General features: G+C 35.5%; 1 protein-coding gene across 1 annotated transcript in view; it reads left to right on the plus strand.

Moving 5' to 3' along the window:
* LOC122792897 (carboxypeptidase B-like) overlaps positions 1-21,569 on the plus strand; it is a 531,601-nt gene that overhangs the window by 296,877 nt on the left and 213,155 nt on the right. The window contains exons 7-8 of the mRNA XM_044060455.1: positions 1,297-1,423; positions 12,848-12,854. Coding sequence (XP_043916390.1) covers positions 1,297-1,423; positions 12,848-12,854 — 134 coding nt within the window. The remainder of the gene's footprint in view (positions 1-1,296; positions 1,424-12,847; positions 12,855-21,569) is intronic.

The following is a 21,569-nucleotide window of genomic DNA, read 5'->3' on the forward strand; positions in this document are numbered from 1 at the left end:
TTGTTGGGAGTGACTTATTGAAGTTGCTTGTGCCTGGGTGTGTTGCACAGAAGAATAAAGTTCTAGGATCCAGGTGAACCAAGTTTGATTAGTGGTTTGGATGTCGTGAAATCCAGGTTAATGAGGGTGGGAATGGTTTACTGACACTGACTTACCCACCCAGGGGAGAGGTAATCATAGTTTTGGTTGCCCAGTCACTGTCATGCAAAGAGAGGATTCCACAGTATCAGAAAGGCAAAGACCAAGGCTGTGAGCTTGGCAATTCTGAGCTGGTGATGGTAGCCCTCATAAATACATGGAGAGAGCATAAGGATGCCATGTGATAATATGGGCACTCACATCAGTCAACAAGGGCAGGGTTAGGACTTTAGTAGAAACACCGGCATGTTATCTTAATGGCTGCCTGTATAAAGGTGCTTCAGGTTGGGTCATTCCTTCATGCTGGGATCAGACAGTTTTGTAAATTCAAAACAGAGAGGGTGAGGCTCAGTAGGCAAGAATGGAGGCAAAAAGAAAACAGAAAAAGTTTCTGAAAGCTGCTGGGTTCATTTGTACTGCTGTTATCACAATACAGTTCACTGTAAAGCATGCCACATTCTGTGTATGTGTTGCCTTACAGTCAGTGCATATATGTCTATATACTCATGTTGATTACAGTCCTTATTAATGTCACATCCCCCAAAACGAGTTGATCTTAGATGTGTTATTAATATTCAGGGGAAGTAGGGGGTGTCCTCACTATGCATGACAGGTGTAAATGTTCTTTACCTCAGAAAAAAAACATTTGTTAAACTTTTATATTTAACTTATTGCCTGCTTCTAACTTGTCTGCAAAAGCTTCAAAGTTACCTTCTGAGTTAAAATCCAAAGATTGGGGGTTTCAAAAGTTAAAAAGGCAAGTATGCAGTTTAATTGTACTGGAAAAAAATTGAAATTAATTATCACAGGATGTTAGAAATAATATAAATTATATCTCATTTAAAACAACATTTTTGGAACATTTATTCAGTGATTACAAATGTCATTATTATAGGAACATTGAACAATGCTATGACTGAATTTTTGTTCATAGTATATGGCAACCTATAGTTTTTGTTATATCTTCATGAAATGTGTCTGTTACTACATATTAGAGTTGGCGAATTTCTTCTGCAGTTGTTTTCAGCAGTCTGTTTTTGTAGGGTTAGTGCTTCATCATTTAATTAACCAAGACTCACATCACTGCATATATACTGCACTATATATCTAAGCAAGATAGTTCAGTCTTTCACTAACAACATGATTTTTCATACCCAGGCTGTTCGTACTTATGAAACTGACAAGACAATGAATAGACTGCTTAGCAAGATGACCATCTATGTTCTACCAGTTTTCAACGTTGATGGCTATGTCTACACGTGGACAAATGTATGTGGGTTTCCATGCTATATATTCATATTTTAATATAACAGGATAAAAAAATGAATCAAAAACTAAATGACTTACCAGCTGACCTAAATATGACCACCATTATTAAGATATACACTTTGTATGTATCGAGATTTGCATATGCAAAAATACAGTGCAAATATAGATTTATTAACAGAACTTTTTAAACCTCTTGCCTATTCTGTATTGTAAATTAATGTCTTAGTAAATGGGGGTGTACTGTTTAAGACTTCCAGCATTATTGCTGCAGTTCACATCTGAGATCTTTGGCTTGTGTATTAACTAGTGATTATTACAATAACTATTCTCTTTTATTTAACATGATTTTCCTATTATGCTGACAACCTCTGCTGATCAATATGTTTATGCTGCATATCTAACTGATTTGCAGTCTAGTAAGCTTTTCAGTCTAACTGGCAGACTTAGATTCTTATACAGACACCTGAAGTATCAGTGGAGTTGGCAAATTGTAGTCCATATCGTCATGCTTTCAGTTGCAGATATTGCAAATGCAGTCCTGATACAATGGTTTTCTGTACAGCAGCCTCATGCATATGAGGAGAATAAATGGCTTACAAAGGATCAGCACTGAGTGTATTACTTAGAGGATTACAGAGCATTCCATCTAAATACCTCAGGACAGGAGGCATATATATTGGTTTTGCTCTTAGCAGTGCAGGGAAATTATGCTATTCAACACTTGCCTATACATCTTTAACATGAACATTCGTAATATTATACTGTATAATCTGTAGTTACTAATTTTTTTATTTTTGTTCTGTATAGTCAGTCTTGTGTTAGATCATGTGTCGCCCTGCTAGACAGGGGTCCAGGGAAGTAAATATTGTGGGAAGAAATATCCAGGGAATTGTTATGGCTAGGCTTGTATAGGCCCTAGGGCCGATAGCCTAGTACCAACCTATGAACCTATGAACCAATAATTTACGATGCATCATGTGTCACATTTTGGTAATGAAAGATTAAGAGATATTGATCAAAGCCTCTAGATTATAGTTCGTTTTACTGTATGATGCTTTCTTTTACTATATAATGCTTCCTTAAGCATTCTTACAAATCATCAATTTATGTACTGGAACAAGAAAGAACTTTGAAAAGCTTGCCCTGTGCTTCATCAAGAGGAAAACTGGACTACGTTTCAAGATAAAACAAACTACTAAACTAAATGAAATAAATAACAAAAAACATTTTTGCAGATGCACAAAGTTCTCTCCACCATCCTTATCCCACATTGATAAACCCATTGTATTCTTGAATATCTACTCTCCTTGTGTTAACCAACAAAATTTCTATATGGTTATTTACAACATTCTCTCCTCCTTCCCCAACCACTATTTTATTATAGGAGGAGATTGGAACTCCGTTCAGAACCCCACTACAGATAGGTCGAATGGTAATACAAATTATAATAAACTAGCCGTGTCAGTATTAGCTGAGCTCAAGGAAGATTTCAATTTGCTTGACCCATTTATATCACACAGAAAACCCACTAATAGAGTTAACTTCACTTTTTTCTCCAATTGTCATAAGAGTTGGTCCAGAATTGATTTCTTTCTTCTTTCTTGATCCTGGCTAACTACCAAATAGAACTACATATTGATAACAGAAATTTATCTGACCACTCAAGTTATCCCTCTCCCTAGATTACAATCAGAGGTGTAACAGTAGAAATAGTCCATTGTGGTGGAGACTTAATCCTAATCTACTTCAAAAGAAGGAATTGCTTTGATTATAGAAGATAACTTAAACCAATTTATACAAGCATCAAAAGACCAGGATATTCCTATAGATATATTATGGGCCTCCACAAAGGCGGTAATTAGGGGCATTCTGATAAATAAAGCCTCTTACTTCAAGAAATTATATCATAAAAGGGAGTCTGAATTGAGCAAGAAAATATCAGAATGGGAGAATAAACTGCAGATCAAATTTGATAGCGAGATAGAATCGCAGTTAGTTAAGATGCAGAAAGATTATTTATCTCTACAGGCAGATAATTTATCAGCTCATGAAACCAAAATGCTGGCCAAATATTCCGATTGGGCTCAATGCCCGTCTAGGTTCTTGGCTAGGCTAATTAATCAGAATAAACCATCACACATTTTCTCTCAAATTTCTTATCAAGACAAACTCTACCATGATACACAGGATATTATAAAAATCTTTCAAAAAATTTACACTGAGCTCTATAGCTCACCTAATGACCCTATTGATTTTCCGTGCTATATGATACCCTTAAAGAATTATCTTTCCCAAAACTAAATACGGATCAATTTCACTTGTTAGATAAAGAAATTACTTCTCAGGAAGTCCTGGATGTGATCAATAACCTCAAATTGAATAAGGCCCCGGGTCCTGATGGATTCACAGCAGAATTCTACAAATTATATCCCAACAAGTTCTCACAGGCTTTATATTTGATTTATAATCATATTCTCCACCAGGGTGTAAGTGATCCCCATTTCAATGCATCTAAGACTATTCTTATCCCTAAAGGTAAAGCAGATTCTACCAAACCGGAAAATTTTAGACCCATATCCATTATTAATGTAGACTTAAAGATCTTGGCCCAAATTTTTGCCAATAGACTTAAAGTACTGCTACCTAGTATAGTCTCTAAAGAACAATCGGGCTTCATTAGAAATAGACAGACCTCAGATCATACTCTAGCTTTAGAAGCTATGATAACTTTCTGTCTTTAGCTAGGTACCCCTGTACACTCTAGCAATAGATGCTTCTAAGGCCTTCGATAGAATGAGTATGAAATCTTTACTCTCTATTCTACCTCTATTTAACTTTCCTACATCGTTCACAAAATTTATTGAGACCATTTACCACAAAGCCTATACAACACTACATATTAATAATGGTATATCTGAGAGGATTAACATAAGTAATGAGACAAGGTTGCCCTCTCTCCTTTATTATTTAATCTATATATAGAGCCTCTCTTCCTTCTTATTAAACAAAAACTCATCAGATCATCCCAAGCTATTTAGAACTAGTATCCCCTTCTCGGCATTTATGGATGATCTAAATATTTACCTCTCTTTACCAAATTCGGACTTAGAGAAAATCATGAAATCCATTAATATCTTCTCTAAATTTGCCAACTACAAAGTTAACAAAAACAAATCTCAAATTTTTCCGGTTAATATCACATCACCATATCCCCTAAATTTTTCCTCTGATGTTATTCCAGTTAATTCAAGTCTTCGTTACCTGGGGGTAACCTTCTCAACTGATCAATCTATTTCGTATCAGAAGAACATTTCTTCTCTTTGGAAGGAGGTGCAATGGGATTTAAAGAGATGGTCTCAACTTAAGCTTCCCTTTATGGCACGTGCAACTATTATAAAAATGAATATCCTTCCCAGATTCTTGTATATTTTCAACTCGACTAATTCGATTATTCCTCTATACTTTTTCAATAAATTACACTCAACCTTCTCTAAGTTTATTTGGTCTCCTAAATCGGTGAGAATTTCGTATTCTAAACTTACGAAGGATTTGGGTGGTATTTCTCTTCCTGACTTCAAACTTTACTATGATATTATTCAAAGTAGTAGAATTATTAAGATAGCAAACTATATTAATACCTCAGATGCCTGGCACCCTAACTGGGTATTACTTTATTTCAATTATATTAGATCCCTTAAATTCAATCCATCCGCCTTACCTTTCTTGAGCAAAGTTAGTCTAGACAAATATAAAATCTTTTATGGCCTGAAATATAACGTTATCAGATTTCATAAACTATTGTCTTCGCTAAAACTTTTGCAGGCATTCATTTCCCTCCAACCAATACATCTAAATCCCAATTTAACTCTAAATGGTAACTTGATAAATCTGGACAATTTTCCCCTTATTAAGGATAAGTGCATGGCAGACTTTTTCTTAGTCAAACATCTGAAGTTATCCGAGATCAGGAAAACCTTCAATTTATCCAATAAATATACTTTAATAACTAGACAAATCTTTGAACTATTGAATCCATACTATGATCATCCTGACTTATCTAGAGAAAATATCGAAATTGCCAAGGTTATTTGGAAACTTCTTCTGCTAAAAAAGAAAATGACTTCCAATGTATATAAGTTATTAATCTCTATCAGATCTAACAATTTGCCAGTATTTTCTAAATTCTGGTCAGATAAGGACCAGTATAACTCCGCACTAATGAAAGAGGCTTTCAAATCAAGTATTAAATATATCCCTTTTAAAAAATTATTTTATACGCAACTCATGATCACCAATAATGCGTATTTAACACCTGCAATCATTAATAAAATCCACCCCAACTCGTCTTCTCTGTGTCCATTTTGTAAGGATCAAGTAGCCGATATATATCACATTTTCTGGAGCTGCAAATGTGTGTACAGACTATGGTGTGCCCTCAAAGTTATTCTGGAGAAAATGGGATACGAAAAATCAACACTTTCTTGGCAATTTGCTTTATTACATATCCCTCCTGATAATATTACTAAAGCTCAGCTCAAGGTGGTGATTTCAATTGTCATATTTATCAAATATTATATCTCATTGCATTGGAAGTGCCAAGCCGCACTAACATGGGAAGGTCTAAAGGAATTGGTAATTAGGCATATTAGGGCACAAAAGTATCTCTTGTATAAAGGTAATCACAAGTTCTGTTCTGAAAATTTTTGGAATGTATTCTTTGATTGTCTTTTAACCTGAAACACTTTTCATTTTTGTATTATATCTCCTTAATGTATTATCTGTTGTATATATTGTGAATGATATGGGCAATGTATAGTTGTATATAGTTTTTGTTGATGTTTGTACAGTGTTCTTCTGTGATTTGTATTGTTTGTCTATAAGATAATAAAATAAAAAGATTTTCAAAAAAAAAAAACAAAGTTCTCTCCACCATCCTCAGTGTGTGTGTGTGTATATGTGTGCATGTGTGTGTGTGTGTGTGTGTGGGGGGTGCTTTTCTTCCCAAACTTTTCTTACTTTTGTATACTAACTCCACTGTCATACAACTAGAGAGAAAAATTAAAAATTACAAAAGTTTGAAACACTGCTGGTGAACAAATATACATCCCAGCAATAATGGTTTCCAATTGTAAAAGTGAATGGGGAGCTACAGATCAGGCAATATAAATTAACAAATATGAAGTGACCCCCCCCCCTTTTTTGTCACTTTTTGCCCCAGCTGCCTACTTATCTTTAGACCAGTTATCAGATCATCTTTCGGTCAATCAGTTCCACATTCTCAAGTAGGTGAGCAAGGGGGGGGGGGGTGCCATCCAGGCAGCCATTAGGGGTGGTTCAAGCATTTAATGATTTTCTCCCCATTCCTGCAGCCCCACAGCACCAGATGGAATGTGCAATATGCTGTCTGTGAAAGACTTTCCCTCACCTCCATAATGAGTGTATTCTTCAGGCAGATTTGTCCCTCCACCCACACCACAAAGAGTGGTCTACCTAGTCTCTGTCAGCGCTGCCAAGTATGTGCAAACCCATCCGACCCGCTAGGAGAGGTGAGTGGGTCATTGCCAATTACCTCTCCCCCTCCATGCCTGGCTTCCCCAGTGAAGGGGGTCCACTAATCTACCCCCAGTCTCAATTGTTTCTCCATCTTTTTATGTTGCAGAGGCAGGCTAAGAAAAAAAGTTTGATTTATACAAAAACTGTCTAATATTGTTGACATTGCGGTGATATATCATAAAATAAATCATTAACTTTACTTAGAATAGCTTGATTAAAATAAAAACAGGAAATGTCTGCATCAAAATTCATTTTCTCTTTCAGCTTTACCCAAATTTTGCATTTTTTGATGACAACAACTATGAGAATGTAGTCAATATCTACATACAAACAAGCAACAAAAATCCCAACAGGCAGTCAAATGAAGAATATAGCAAACACCCAGATGTTGTCCTTAAAGAAGTCAGCAGGATAATAACCACATCGAACGTAAAAAATATATGATAGATTTATTAGGAAAAAACGTAAGCGCTTTCACGGCACACAAACCACTTCATCAGACGTATGATGAAGCGGTTTGTGTACCGTGAAAGCGCTTACGTTTTTTCCTAATAAATCTATCATATATTTTTTACGTTCGATGTGGTTATTATCCTGCTGACTTCTTTAAGGACAACGTCTGGGTGTTTGCTATAATCTACATACACACACGCACACACACACACATACACACACACACACACACACACACACACACACACACACACATGTACACACACACACACACACACACACACACACACACACACACACACACACACACGCACTTGTGTGAGTACGTGTGCATGCACACACACACAGATAAGCAGACGCAGTAAAGAGAATCTCCATGTACATCAACGTCAGTCTTGAACCTGAAAGAAGTACATGGCACACAGTCTCTTCCTGTCAGTGTTCAGTCATCATCTGTATTCCTTTCATTGTTCCATTCTGACACGTCATAAATGCTCAGCATTCCTTACAAAATTCAAGGGGCAGGTTGTACATCATGGCTAAGAAAAACTAACATGTGATGAATTTTGTGTCTGTAGCAAACTCTACCAATTCTCATGTCACTGATGTCACAGTGTTAAATTAAAAGAAAAAAACAATACATCCACTCCCTTTCTGTCTGCTAACTATCCAATTTCCTTAGCCTAAAAATAACAACAGAGTGCATATCCTCATAATAAAAAAGCACATGGATTAAAGAATGTTCCCAGATGCTCACCATCTGATTCTGTCTATGCTAACAAACACAGATGGTTTAGCAAACAGGAATTGCAATAAATTGGGATGGCAAGGGATATTATTTAACAAGCATCAGAAATGGACCATAGATATCAAGCAGCATTAACTAAATGTGTCCAGTATTTTGAGATATTTTGTATCAATGCATATGTGTTTTAAGAGTTCTTACTGTGGTAGCATTGATCATATGACTAGAGATGGTGCTTAATTATGTCTCTATTTTGAAACGTTAGATTTTACACTGATGAGGCTGTTTATGCCAAAAATCCATAAGCAGACCCATCTCATTCCTGGCAGACCCATTGTTTATGGACATGAATATGTCACAGAATTAATGTATTTGTTTATACATAAATGTCTTAAACTGCTGCTTGTACATGTTACGGCAAGTATTGAATATACAACACATTCTTTACAACTCGTGCAAGTTATTTTTTTGAACCAGAAACTTATGCAGCCTTGATGTTCTTTCTTTATACACAAGCATTCTTCACAACAAAGACATTGAGGCAGTTGCTTATTTTTTACTAATTGCAGACATCTAGACCTCAGAGATTAATGACTGTCTTGCCTCACTGTTTGAACTGGTCTTGCAGCATCAGAGGGATGCTGCCTGGAAAACTTGGGCCAGAAATAAAACTCCTCCCTTAGTTCAATGCAACAAGGAACTTAGAAACAGATATAAAAAAAACTAGTCATCAAAGACAAAAAAACTTTCTTTGCCTCCAACCAAAGTAGCCCACATAACAACCCTAAACAATTTTGGTCTACCATAAATACAATACTCCACCCCGGTAATCCTCCTACCCCCAACCCATTCCCTCTCAATACTGCCTCAGAGACTGCTGCTCTTTTAAATATTTACTTTATTGAAACAATCCAAAAACTAACTTCAAATAGCTCTACTGTCTCCTCTCTACCTTTACATCCCAGTCCTCCTTCCTCTAATACTTTCTCGCTACAACCGGTTCCCATTGCTTTCATCAAATCCCAACTAAATAAACTTAAGCCCTGCTCTCCCTCTGTTGACAGTCTACCTTCTACTTTCTTAAAATGGCTGCCAATGCTATTGCTTACCCTGTCTCTATCCTTATTAATTGTTCTATTACTGAATCTCTTGTCCCAGATGTATGGAAATCCTTCTACACAATCCCTCTTCACAAAGGAGGAAACTCCACTGACCCATCCTACTATCATCCCATTGCTACACTATCCCCCTTTTCCAAAATTCTAGAAAAGTGTGTCCACACTCAGCCACGTAAACACATGCTAGACAATAACCTTCTTACTCCCACCCAACATGGCTTCAGACCCCACCACAGTACATCAACAGCTCTTCTCCCATTCACCCAAACAGTAGCAGAAGCCTGTGACAACAACCTCCTAGTCTCCTGTTTATTCCTTGACCTCTCCAAAGCATTTGATACTGTCTCTCTAAACTGATAACTAAACTCTATGACCGTCATCTCTCCAACCCCTCTTTAAGCTGGTTTTCTAACTGCTTATCTAATAGAAAACAATCTATATGCTGGAAAACTGTCACCTCCCCATTTCTTCCTGTTAACACTGGTGTCTCCCAAGGCTCTATATTGGGTCCTGTCTTGTTCAATATTTTTACTAACAGTCTATCCTCTGCTACCAACTTCTCCACATTCTTACAATATGCTGATGACTTGACCCTTATTACCACTGCTCACAGCATCCCAGAACTCCTTGCTCTTACCCAAGACACTTTTACATCCATCAAAACTTGGCAAACTGATAATCAGCTAATTCTAAATCCAAAAAAACTAAACTTCTACCACACAAATCCACTTTCTCTATTACCTCCCTCAACAATACCACTATCACACCAGAACCCCATACTAAATTACTTGGTGTTATAATTGATGATGAATTAAAATTCAACATACATATCCATCACTGCATAAAAAAACACCAGAAACTTGGTCTCCTGTACCATAACCACAAATTGTTTTCATCCTCCATCAAACCGTCCCTCACCCTGTCTCTCCTATTACCCTATCTTTTGTATGCAGCTCCAGTTTTTACTAACCTTCAGTCTTCACTTCTTTCTAAATTAGAGCAAACATACAATAAAATAGCTAGATTTGCCTCTGATCTCCCCTACAAATCCCACCACTGCCTTGCCCTTAAATCATTACAGTGGCCTGACTTCCCTAAATAATTGTTTCTTTCCCAGTTGCATATCACACATTCAGTTCTTTATAATCCCACTTCCTGTCCCTCCATCTCTAATATTGTATCTCTATACAACCCCCGACATCAACTTTGTACATCTGACAAACATCTTCTTGACATTTACAAACTGTCAAAAAATATTAGTAAGTCCCTATATAAATATTCTGTAGCTCACACCTGGAACTCCTTTCCACTTAAAATAAGAAGTATCCCCCATAGGTTCCATTTCAAACTAGAACTCAAACACTACCTTCTTAAGACCTGGTCCTGCCCTTGCCAAGCTTCGACCTGATTTGCTAAATTCTCCTTTTGATTACTTTAAGTTTTTCTCTCTTTTTATCTGCCTTTCTTTCTTGCTCTTCTAACACTCCAATTTACAGTATATCTACAATCAGGTTCTTGTAAATATTCCTACTCAGGGTTTATCCTGCTGCTATTGTATTGGATTTTTTGAAACTTGTATATAAATATTTTCTTTGTTAATTTCATTTTATGTAAATGTTTCTTGTCAATATTACTATTGTAATTTGTAGTCTTTGTAGTAATTACTGTGGTTTTTTTTGAATGTCTGAAGTTGCAACTGGAGCTTTTCTCCTCAGGTCTCCACTGAAAATGGGCCTTTGTCTCAGTTGAACCAACCCGGGTAATAAATGACAATAAATAAATACAATAAAATATAACTCTCTGTGTTCCATATACTTTTATCACAATTACCTTCATTATTAAATGCTGAATTTTTTTCCAAAGCAAAAAAAGGCATATCTTTAAAAAAAGTATTACATTTTTAGCAAGTCTACATAAAGCATTATTCATAACCCCAATTATTAAGCTGTAGTTACATTTTAAAGATGGTTCTGATTTACTGACATAAAACACATCACATGACAGCTTGCAAGATACATTAGCCGCTTAGTATTACATTCAAACTTTCCCTTATGTGGAACAATATAAAGGTGTTCCTGGGATTTCCTCCTCACAAATATCATTAATGAATTTGCACTGATTGCATGTCCCACATTTTGACATAATACTGCTACTGTTACCAGTATTTTTTTTACTCTTTGAAAAAAAAATTTAAACTGGTCCTCTTTCATACATACAGTTGGGGTACTTGTACAATAAGATTTTTAAAGGACCTGCAGCTATGGTACTATCCCAATTTCTACTTAAAATATTCCTTATGTGTGTGTGTCTTTTCGGCTTTTCCCGGTTAGGGGTCGCCACAGCAGAACTCCGGTCGAAATATTCCTTATATTGTAAAAAAAAAAAATTACTAAAGGGGATAACCATCTCTAAATCAAAGTCAGATTTCTTATTGTCTAAAATAATAGGGAAACATAGGATACCACGGGCATTACATGTAGATGCACTCACATTAAGCAGAGTCTCATGACTATTATTGCCAATTTGATTGGGGACTTTTACAATGGGTCTAAAACTATTAGACTGCCATGAACAGACCTCCTCACTTATTTCATTTTCTAAGGGTAAATGCTATCCCCTTACAAAAATATGTTCTTTAAAAACACTAACTCCTTAAAAAAGATTGTATCATATAACACAAGATGAGATAGCCTTACTAACTGTCCCTTAACCAAACTTTGTGTTCAGCTGGTGAGGATGACAACTAGAGTAATACAAGTATCCATTTGAAAAGGTGGATTTCCTATATGTAGTAGACAACAGCTCACCACTAATTTCATCTCTTTAGAGCTTAATATCAGGAAAATGCATCTCGACTTTACTATACAAGTATGTGAAACCAAGAAGATTTGATGATTATTGTAAACAAATTAAAAATATGTTTATTAGTCTTTCAGGGTCATCCCAAAATATATAAATATCATCCAAAAATCAAAAATATTATGTGAGATATTTCTTATATTTTGAAGTCCATGCTTTCTGTTCCCACATTCATCACATAATATTGGCAAAAATAGGGGCAGATCTAGTTCCCAGGGTTTATGAAAAGGTGGTGAAGATGCTCAGTTCTAACAAAAATCAAGGTAAATATCTTAATCTTAATAAAGGTCAATGGAATGTGATAAAGGGGCTTAATAACAGCAAGAATGTTAGAGTGATGAAGCCTGATAAAAGCAATGGGTCAGTGTAAATGAACAGTTTGAAATATAAATAAATAAATATATATATATATATCAATTCAATGTTTTTACCTTTAAATGAGGATCAATATGAATTTGTATCCAAGAATTTTTAGCATATCATAACACAGATTTTATTATAAATGATTTGGTACCTGATGAATGCATTGACTCAGATTTGTTTAGATTTTTGAAAGTGACTAAACCAGTAATTCAGGTATATATGGCATTCCCAAAACACAGCAGTCATTAAGTGATACACCATTTAGACATGTTGTTTTTTTTTATAGTCTCAAAAATTAAACCTCTGGCTGCATTCATTGATTTAAAGTGAAAAACTTTTTTTTTTGAAGATAAAAGGTATGTAGTTAAAGACTTGAGGGATTTCTTAGAATTTGTTAATAAGATACAATATAATGGGACTAGGATTATGATTATAGCAGATATTCATGAACTTTATAATTTAATACTCAGAGCTAAGGACTGGATTTGTTTGTAGAGGCCTTAACCTCAGATAAATCAGTGACTGCAAATGATATTAAATTATTAGAGTTATTTATGAAGCTTATCCATCCATCCACAACCCCTTTTTCCCATTTTTGTACATGGAGTCAGGGTGTCGCTTCAATGGTGACAGTCATCCAGAGGAAGGGTTTACATATTAAAAATATATTTTTTGTTTTTCGAAGATTAATATTTTCATCAGAAAATGGGATAGGGATGGGAGGTAGATCTGTCCCTATTGTCATCATATGTTCACCAATATTGTGTTATGGATGTGGGAACATAAAGTGTAATGGACTTGTATGAAATATATAGCACAGCATTTTCAGTTTGCATATTTTTGGTATGACTCTGGAGAACTAGTATTTTTTTTTTTTTTTTTAGAATAGTCATCAAATTTTCTTGAGTATTTTTTTTGCTGAACATATGGTGTAGCACAACTGTATAGTTTGATGGACTTCAGCTAATTTAGCGTTTTTTGAAATTACTTTTGTTAATGGTATATGAGCACTTGAGACTAAAACAGCAATAAATATGTATTGTGCATGTAATACAAATGTTAAAGCCTCTAAAGACTAAAGGATTGAAGGTTTGTAATTTTAAATGCACGAGACAAAGTAGCTATGTCCTCAATTAATAAAATATGTTTTAGTTTTAATTTGAAAACAAGCTTATTCTACCTTAGTTTTAAACACATCATATGTAATATTCCCATGTTATATATACTAACTCCCCCACTGGGAATAAAGGGGAAAAAACAAAAGGACTTTACCAGCTCACACAGTATAACACATTGCAGTGAATCCCACTACAAAATCAAAGTTTCTTAGAAAAATTCTATGAAAAATCCTACCATTGACCTGTAATATAGCAATTAGTTAAACACTGTTTAACTGATTAATGCAGAAAAGTGAAACAATCTGAATTCAGGTGGTCTGGAGGGGTAGCCTTTGATATTCAGATTGTGCACTGGAAGTTGTAAAGGAAAGTTTAGCAATCCAAGCATGTACATGGACTGACTGTATATATATATTCAATATTTTCTTTATATTATTATTAGTTTAATTTGTTTCAGATATGATGTGGGTTGCAAATATTTGCAAGGCAAGACTTGCATATGAATGTTTTTTTTTTTTTTATTTTCAGGAAAACTGCTACCATTGAATCAATGGAACATCAATTGAGGCTGCTTTTGCCCCTACATACGTTTACTTGTTTTGGGTTTTTTTTGAGAAGCATGTGCTTTATGACCCAGTTAGCAACTCATATTTGTTTTCTTTTGAGATGTGGAGATGTTATCATAGTGATTGTTGATTGCTGTAGAAAGGGACTATTCAACAGCTTAAATGATTTTTGATTTATATTAATAATAATGATTTTGGACTTAACGTTTATCTGTTCACTATTATGTTTTTGTATTTTACACTAACCACGTGAATTGATGCTACAATTAGTGCAGCTATTTATAACAAGTCCTTTGCACACAATGCATTTTTGTTGAGTGACAGTTTCAATCCATATCACATCTTTTCCCCTTCTACTTTATTCTTTCTGGCTACCCCAGTACCCAAGTCCATCAGTACCCAATTCCATTGCTGGGTCTATCAGCGTCTCCTATTGACACTGGACTATGTCTGTTCTATGGCTATGGTGCCAGCATGAGGGAAGGGTTGTGCCATGGGTTGCTTCCACAGGGGACTTTTTCATTTACAACCTACCCTTGGTATTCACTCTCATCTGTGTGCATTTGTTACATCTGATGACTACTGCCCTCTATGGACCATGCCTTCCTGCAGGGAACACCTAGACAAATACCACCCCCTAATGGAATGTACAAACCCATCCCTCCCTGCCAGTATCTCAGACACTGTAAGATGCTAATCAAACCCAGGTCACCTGGGCATAATTAAGGCTTTATCCCTCTATGCCATGATGCTGAGCCCCTACTCATAGTTTCTGATAGCAGTATGCATTTGTAAGGATTCTGGCTATTGTATTCTTCAGTTTCAGTCATTAGAAAATCAGTTACGAGAATGAGGCTATAACCATAATGAAACTGCCTAGTCTAAAAATTGAGCAAGTTTAGGAACAAACTTATTAAATATGAGGAAACTACTATCACAGACACACAAGATCGAACCCCAATGTTAAATTACCATATGGTATGAACAGCTTTAAAATATAATCTATTAATTGGAACTGGCACTTGACTAAATAAGATTTAATTTATTATTATTATTTATTTATTTATTTATGTATTTGCAGTAAAGTGCCTTTGGACTACATTTTAGAATGTTTTGGTGGGTTGTTTTCCTTGTGGCAAATATACACTCTGCAAGAATGTATTGTCAGACTAAGTATTCCAGTTCTGTAAATACCAGCAAGACGTTTGAGAGTAGATATTTAATAATGTGGGTCTGAATGGCTTGTTTACATGGCAGTGTGTGCATGTGGAGCCTATTATGTTGGCCAGACAAGTTGCCCATGGAAGCAACAAATTTCTTAACATTTTAGTAATATTCATTGCAGAAGGAGGTATGTGCATTGTTAAAGCATACATCAAAACATGCTGCTGCTATATTTTTGTTTATAGGCATTAATAAGAGTGAGTTTGGATTAGAATGTCCTGGTACCTTGCAGAGATCAGCTTTTAGAAAATAGCAGTTGAAGAAGAGGATTAAGACTATTAGCTGTAGTTCTCCTGTTACAGGGTTTGATTCACTCTGCCCTCATTGGGTCTCTTTGTCTAATCTTAAGCAAGTCACTTAACCAGACATTGGTCCTAGGTCACCACTGAAAAGGGACTGTGTGCCCAGTGGACTGACCTGGTTAACAAATGGGTGATTTAAATAATTAAGAACAGTTGTGGATAATAAATTTGGATTTGATGTACACAACAGGATTAAATGAATAGCTTTTTTAAAGATATTTAACACAAATGGCCTTTTACCGTCAGATAGCTAGAGTTCTCTTTCAAATATGAACATTATTAATTTAAATATTTGTTGTAGCTATCATGCATAGATATTTATTTAAGTATGGATGACATAAATGTTTTGTGGCTCCCTATAGAAATGTCGGGACTCAATATGTCAAGACCAATAAGCCAAAAAGGAAGCAAAAAAATAAAGACTAAAGCTTTAGAAGAGCAAATATTGGACATCACTCTTCTCCTTGAGTACTTTTGCAGGGAATGTTCAGCTATTCAGTCTCCACATTATGGGATTCTCACACATGGGTCCCAACCTTTCAAATGGTTACCATATTTTGCTCATTATTTTTACACATTTTGGATTAATTAATGCATGCCTTACTAGATCTTAATAGGGTGGTATTGATCAAGTGACTGGTAATGGTATTTAAATCTGGCTTCTATATTGAAATATTGGATTTTACACTGATGAGGCTACTTATGTGGTGAAATCAAGGTCTGTGTTTCACTGGGAAAATACATATGCTGCAATGACATTTGGAAGCTGGAAACTTCTTTGTGGTTTATGCTATTTTACTCCATGCACTCTAAAGCTTCTGCTGACATTTATGTGATTGCTGTCTATCTATCTATCTATCTATCTATATACATATATATATATATATATATATATATATATATATATATATATATATATATATATATATATATATATATATATATATATGCATACACATATATATGGGTGAATCATGTATCATTGAATGTGCACAATGCCAATATCTGTTTGGTTGACAGAAACAGATGGTTGACACGTACATGAGGTTTACAAACCCCAGGTAGTGGAATATTCCCATTCCCTGGTACTGTGAGATTTCAGAATTAGAATCTATAATTAGCATTAGTGTGGGAGTGGAGGAGACTTGTCCCTCTGCAAAAAAAAAAACTTATTGTTCCGGGGTAATCCATGAAGCAAGCTAGTAAGTAAACTCTCAAAGAAACAAAATAAAGTTTATTAGTTTGTTGTCATACAATAAACAAGCATGCAATACCTTCTGAACGATGGATTTTCCTTTGTTTTTTTCCACATTGGGTGTGTATACACTGTTTCGGCATTATATCAGGTTATCAGTTGTTGTTACGCACACCAGCCCCTTTTTATTGTTTACTATATAAACATTCACTAGCCTCCCCTAGATATCAGAAATGTATTTTAGTGTCCCCATACAAACAGATTTATGCTGTGACAGGCTAGCTGGCCCTCTCCTCAGAAGAAAAAAAAGACATACATGCCCGAGATACTCAAGATTTGGCTATCATGTTATTATTATTATTATTATTATTATTATTATTATTATTATTATTATCAATAATAATAATTTGCAGTCAAATAAACTATAATTACCTTTCTGCTTTTAGTCAGATCCCACCTAAATTAACACTTAGCTTTTTGAATGCATATTTTCTGACATGCCTTAGGCCTCCCATGAAACAGGCTTGGGCCAGGCCATGGTGCAAAATGGCGCACTCTTTCAAAAAAAAAAAAAGATTCCCCCAGATTCCTCCGTGCAGGACTAATCGGCAGTTTAAGAGGAGGATGGCAGCGCACCATGCATATCAAGGAAGGCGCGCTGCCTGAACTCCTAATGCTACACGGAGTGTGGGCGAGTGCAGGGGGCGTGTCTGAGAGCAGAGCTCTCAGAATAAACACACCCCTGCAAAGTAGAACAGAAGAATGTGTAAATTAAAGAGCGAGACTGCTCATAAGTGTCCACATATCCCCACCTACAGTCCCCATGTGTTCAACAGCAACAGTACACTGAAATAAAACATGAAGAAACCCTTGTAGTAATTTCTTTTAAAACCCCAAGTACAGCTAACTGTAGGTACATGGGTTTTCCCATCACTTAGCTACAGATAAAGCAGCTGAAAAGGCTGAAGAGGATAACAAGGAATATATATGTAAATGAAGCAGCACAGTAATAGTGTAGTAGTTAGAGCATCCGCCTAACAAACAGGCATTCCTGGTTTGAGTCCCACTACAGCACATATCATTTTCCATGTGAAATCTGTATATGAAAATATTTTTACATAATTTCGTTGTATAACCTACATAATAAAATTTAAATATGACCTGGAGTACCACATTAAATGCACATGTGAAGTGTCAGTGTCATAATGAATAAGGCACTAGTATGCAGGTTTAAGAACAAATAAGCAGTAATAAGCATATATAAGCGCTAGTAAGCGTGTTTAAGTGCATATGCATGGGGGTAAGCATTGCCCACACAGATTAAGCAATGTAGAAGCTAACTGTATGTAGGAAACTGTAACTGGAGGTTAGCAGTGCTTACCTCTGCACAAATCCACTTACAACTGCTTTAAAGTGCCTTAATCACCCTGTACCCAACAGCGCGTGTACTGCCCAGCAATAAAATCAACAGCGTCTGCAAGGTTCGAACCCAGGATCCTCTACACAACAGTGACATTAGTTAACCACTAAGCCATCATACCAATGCATAAGAGTGAGGTGTGAACAAATAAATCTTCACCATTGGAAAATCAAATTGAACATGTGTAATGTATAACCTGCCACAGAACAATAATATGTGAATTGGAGTACTGCAGTAAGGCCAGATGTGAGGTGTTATTGAAATAAAGTGTTGAAGTTCCCAGGACCCCATACATCGTACATACACATGAAACAAGGATACAAGACACATATATAACATGTAATGAAGAAGACATTAATGCCAAAAGGCAAATATCATGCAAATCAAATATTAAGCACCACTAGCGTTGCACAGCACTGCTACCCAGACTACTGGAAGGATACTACCAGTGGGAGAAACAGTGTCAACCTGCAAAGTCTAATCTTAAACAAACACATGCTTGTCCCTAGCGGGACGACCCCAAACATTCTGCTAAAAGAGTCCTCGGGGTAACATACCATGCCTCACAGGTAAGCAAAGAAGGATATGTATGTTTGAAGACTGAATGTGTGGGAACACTGAAGATACATGGGGTGAGACAACTTACATGATGGGTCCCGAGAAGTGGAGAGTGGGCAATGTGTAGTGGTATGGTGAGATTCAGATGGAACCTGTGGGAAGGCTGATTCATGTGGAGGAGGGAAGGGGTGGAGGGAATGATGGGTAAGACATTATGGGCCGAGGCGTGCCGGGTTGGATGGACCCATTCTAATGGGACCGCCCCATGGATGTAAGTGAGAAAGGAGGGGGGGAAACAGGAAGGTAACTGAGACATACCATTTCCCATGGCAAAGCACGTTATGAGTAATATGTATGTTGTATAACCCATGGAATAACAGATATATATGAACTGGAGTACTGCTGCCACGAAAGAATATATATATATATATATATATATATATATATATATATATATATATATATATATATATATATATATATATATATATATATATATATATAGATCCTGGAGTACTGCAGGAAATGCACATGTGAGATATCAGTATCATTATACATAAAGCAGTAGTTAGGTTAAGCAGCAAGAAGCAGTAGTAAGCATATGTCAGCACTAGTAAGTGAGTTTAAGGCTGTGTGCATGGGTTTGCGTGGAGATAAGCACTGCTAATATCCAGTTACAGTGTCCTACACCCATTAATCTTCTAAATTGCTTAACCTGTGTAGGCAGTGCTTACCCCCATGCAAACCCACTTACAACTATTAGCAATGATTGATTAAGTATATGTGCATTTAAACAAAACTAATGTGGTGAATTGTAGATTCTGATGAAGTCTCACAATAGGAGATGAAAGCACGCTCAATCTATGTTATTATCGAGACGGTGTGGTTAAATAAAGAGGTTGCTGGTATTTGGATTATTCTTTTGGTCAGTTTGTTCTTTATAAATACAGGTGGAGGACAGCCTTTATAGTTACCTACATCAAGATTTCTCTATTTTTGCTATTAGTGTGCGCTGGGTTTGTGGACCCAGTGGGTGTGTCTTGGTAACTGTTCAAAAGTACCTTAATCACACTGTATCCAATGGCCCTTGTTCTGCCTAGCAAAAAAATAAGCAGCCTCTGCTAGGAACAAACCTAGGACCCTGCAAACAATAGCCAAAGTGATTTACCACTACACCATCACAGATATACATATCCTTGATGTATTCACAAACATATCATCCAGGCCAGTCATTCAACAGTACAGAGAATGTATTCCAACATGTAGATGTATGTATGTGAGTAAATATATTAATGTCTAAACGGTTACAACATATTGATATATGTGTATATATATATATATATATATATATATTTATATATATATATATATATATATATATATATATATATATATATATATATATATATATATATATATATATATATATATATATATATATATATATATATATATATATATATATATATATATATATATATATATATACATATATATATATATACATACATATATATATATATATATATATATATATATATATACACATATATATATATATATATATATATATATATATATATATATATAAAACAATATCAATATGTATGAACATATAAACATTCAAATGCCTACATCTATAGATAAAAATGTCCACATCTACATGTCTAAATATATACCGCAGGTAATATATATGTCAGCAGATATATATATATATATATATATATATATATATATATATATATATATACACATATATAGGTATATACGGACATACAGCTGTAGATAATGGGGAGGTAACAAAACATATATGTCCTCATGCAACTTTAATGGGGTTGAGAGGCCCCACATAATATATGTCTGGTACAAATAGGTATACCCCCCCCAGCCAAGCACAACCTCCCTGTAATACAGTACCAAGTGGTGCAGATCCCATAACCAGGACCAGACACAATATGGCCATCCCTAGGATACACATACACAGACACATATATGCAGATTCAGGTATACATATATATATATATATATATATATATATATATATATATATATATATATATATATATATATATATATATATATGTAACTACACATACACACACACAGATTTGTACAGTAATATACATATGTTGTATGTGCACACAATATAGAGCAGCCAGTATTCCAACAGTCACCACCTTACCAACTGGAAACTGTATGAGCCACCCATGTGAATGACATTCATAGCCTGCAACATATACCCACAGAGATATCAAAGAGTATAGCACCACACACAGGTGTGCATAAATGAATGTAAAATCTTTATTTGTGTACTATGATAGCGGTATATGCCATGTCATGTAGCTGTTTAGACACTGACATCCATATGAACAGTGTAATGCAACTGTGAAACAGTTATACTATGACAGTAGTCTGGAAAGGTTGACATATGTTGCTGTCCAGGCCGAGGCCTTCAAGTAGTATATTAGAAATGACAGACTGGGCCACAGCAGACCAGACAATCAACAGTATGTAATGCAGATGTATAGGTCAGCAGCCTCTATCTACACTCTGTACACAATCCCTAGGGGGTACAAACCCCAGTCGACACCATGGGATGTATCTGTGACATAACAAGGCATACCTGACACCATCACAATCACACTGGCATACAGAACATCCCGTATGCAGGAAGAAGTAGGCCTGCAT

The sequence above is a fragment of the Protopterus annectens genome, chromosome 2.part0 (genome assembly GCF_019279795.1).
Source record: "Protopterus annectens isolate FY-2018-M chromosome 2.part0, PAN1.0, whole genome shotgun sequence".
In the NCBI taxonomy this organism is placed as follows: Eukaryota; Metazoa; Chordata; order Ceratodontiformes; family Protopteridae; genus Protopterus; species Protopterus annectens.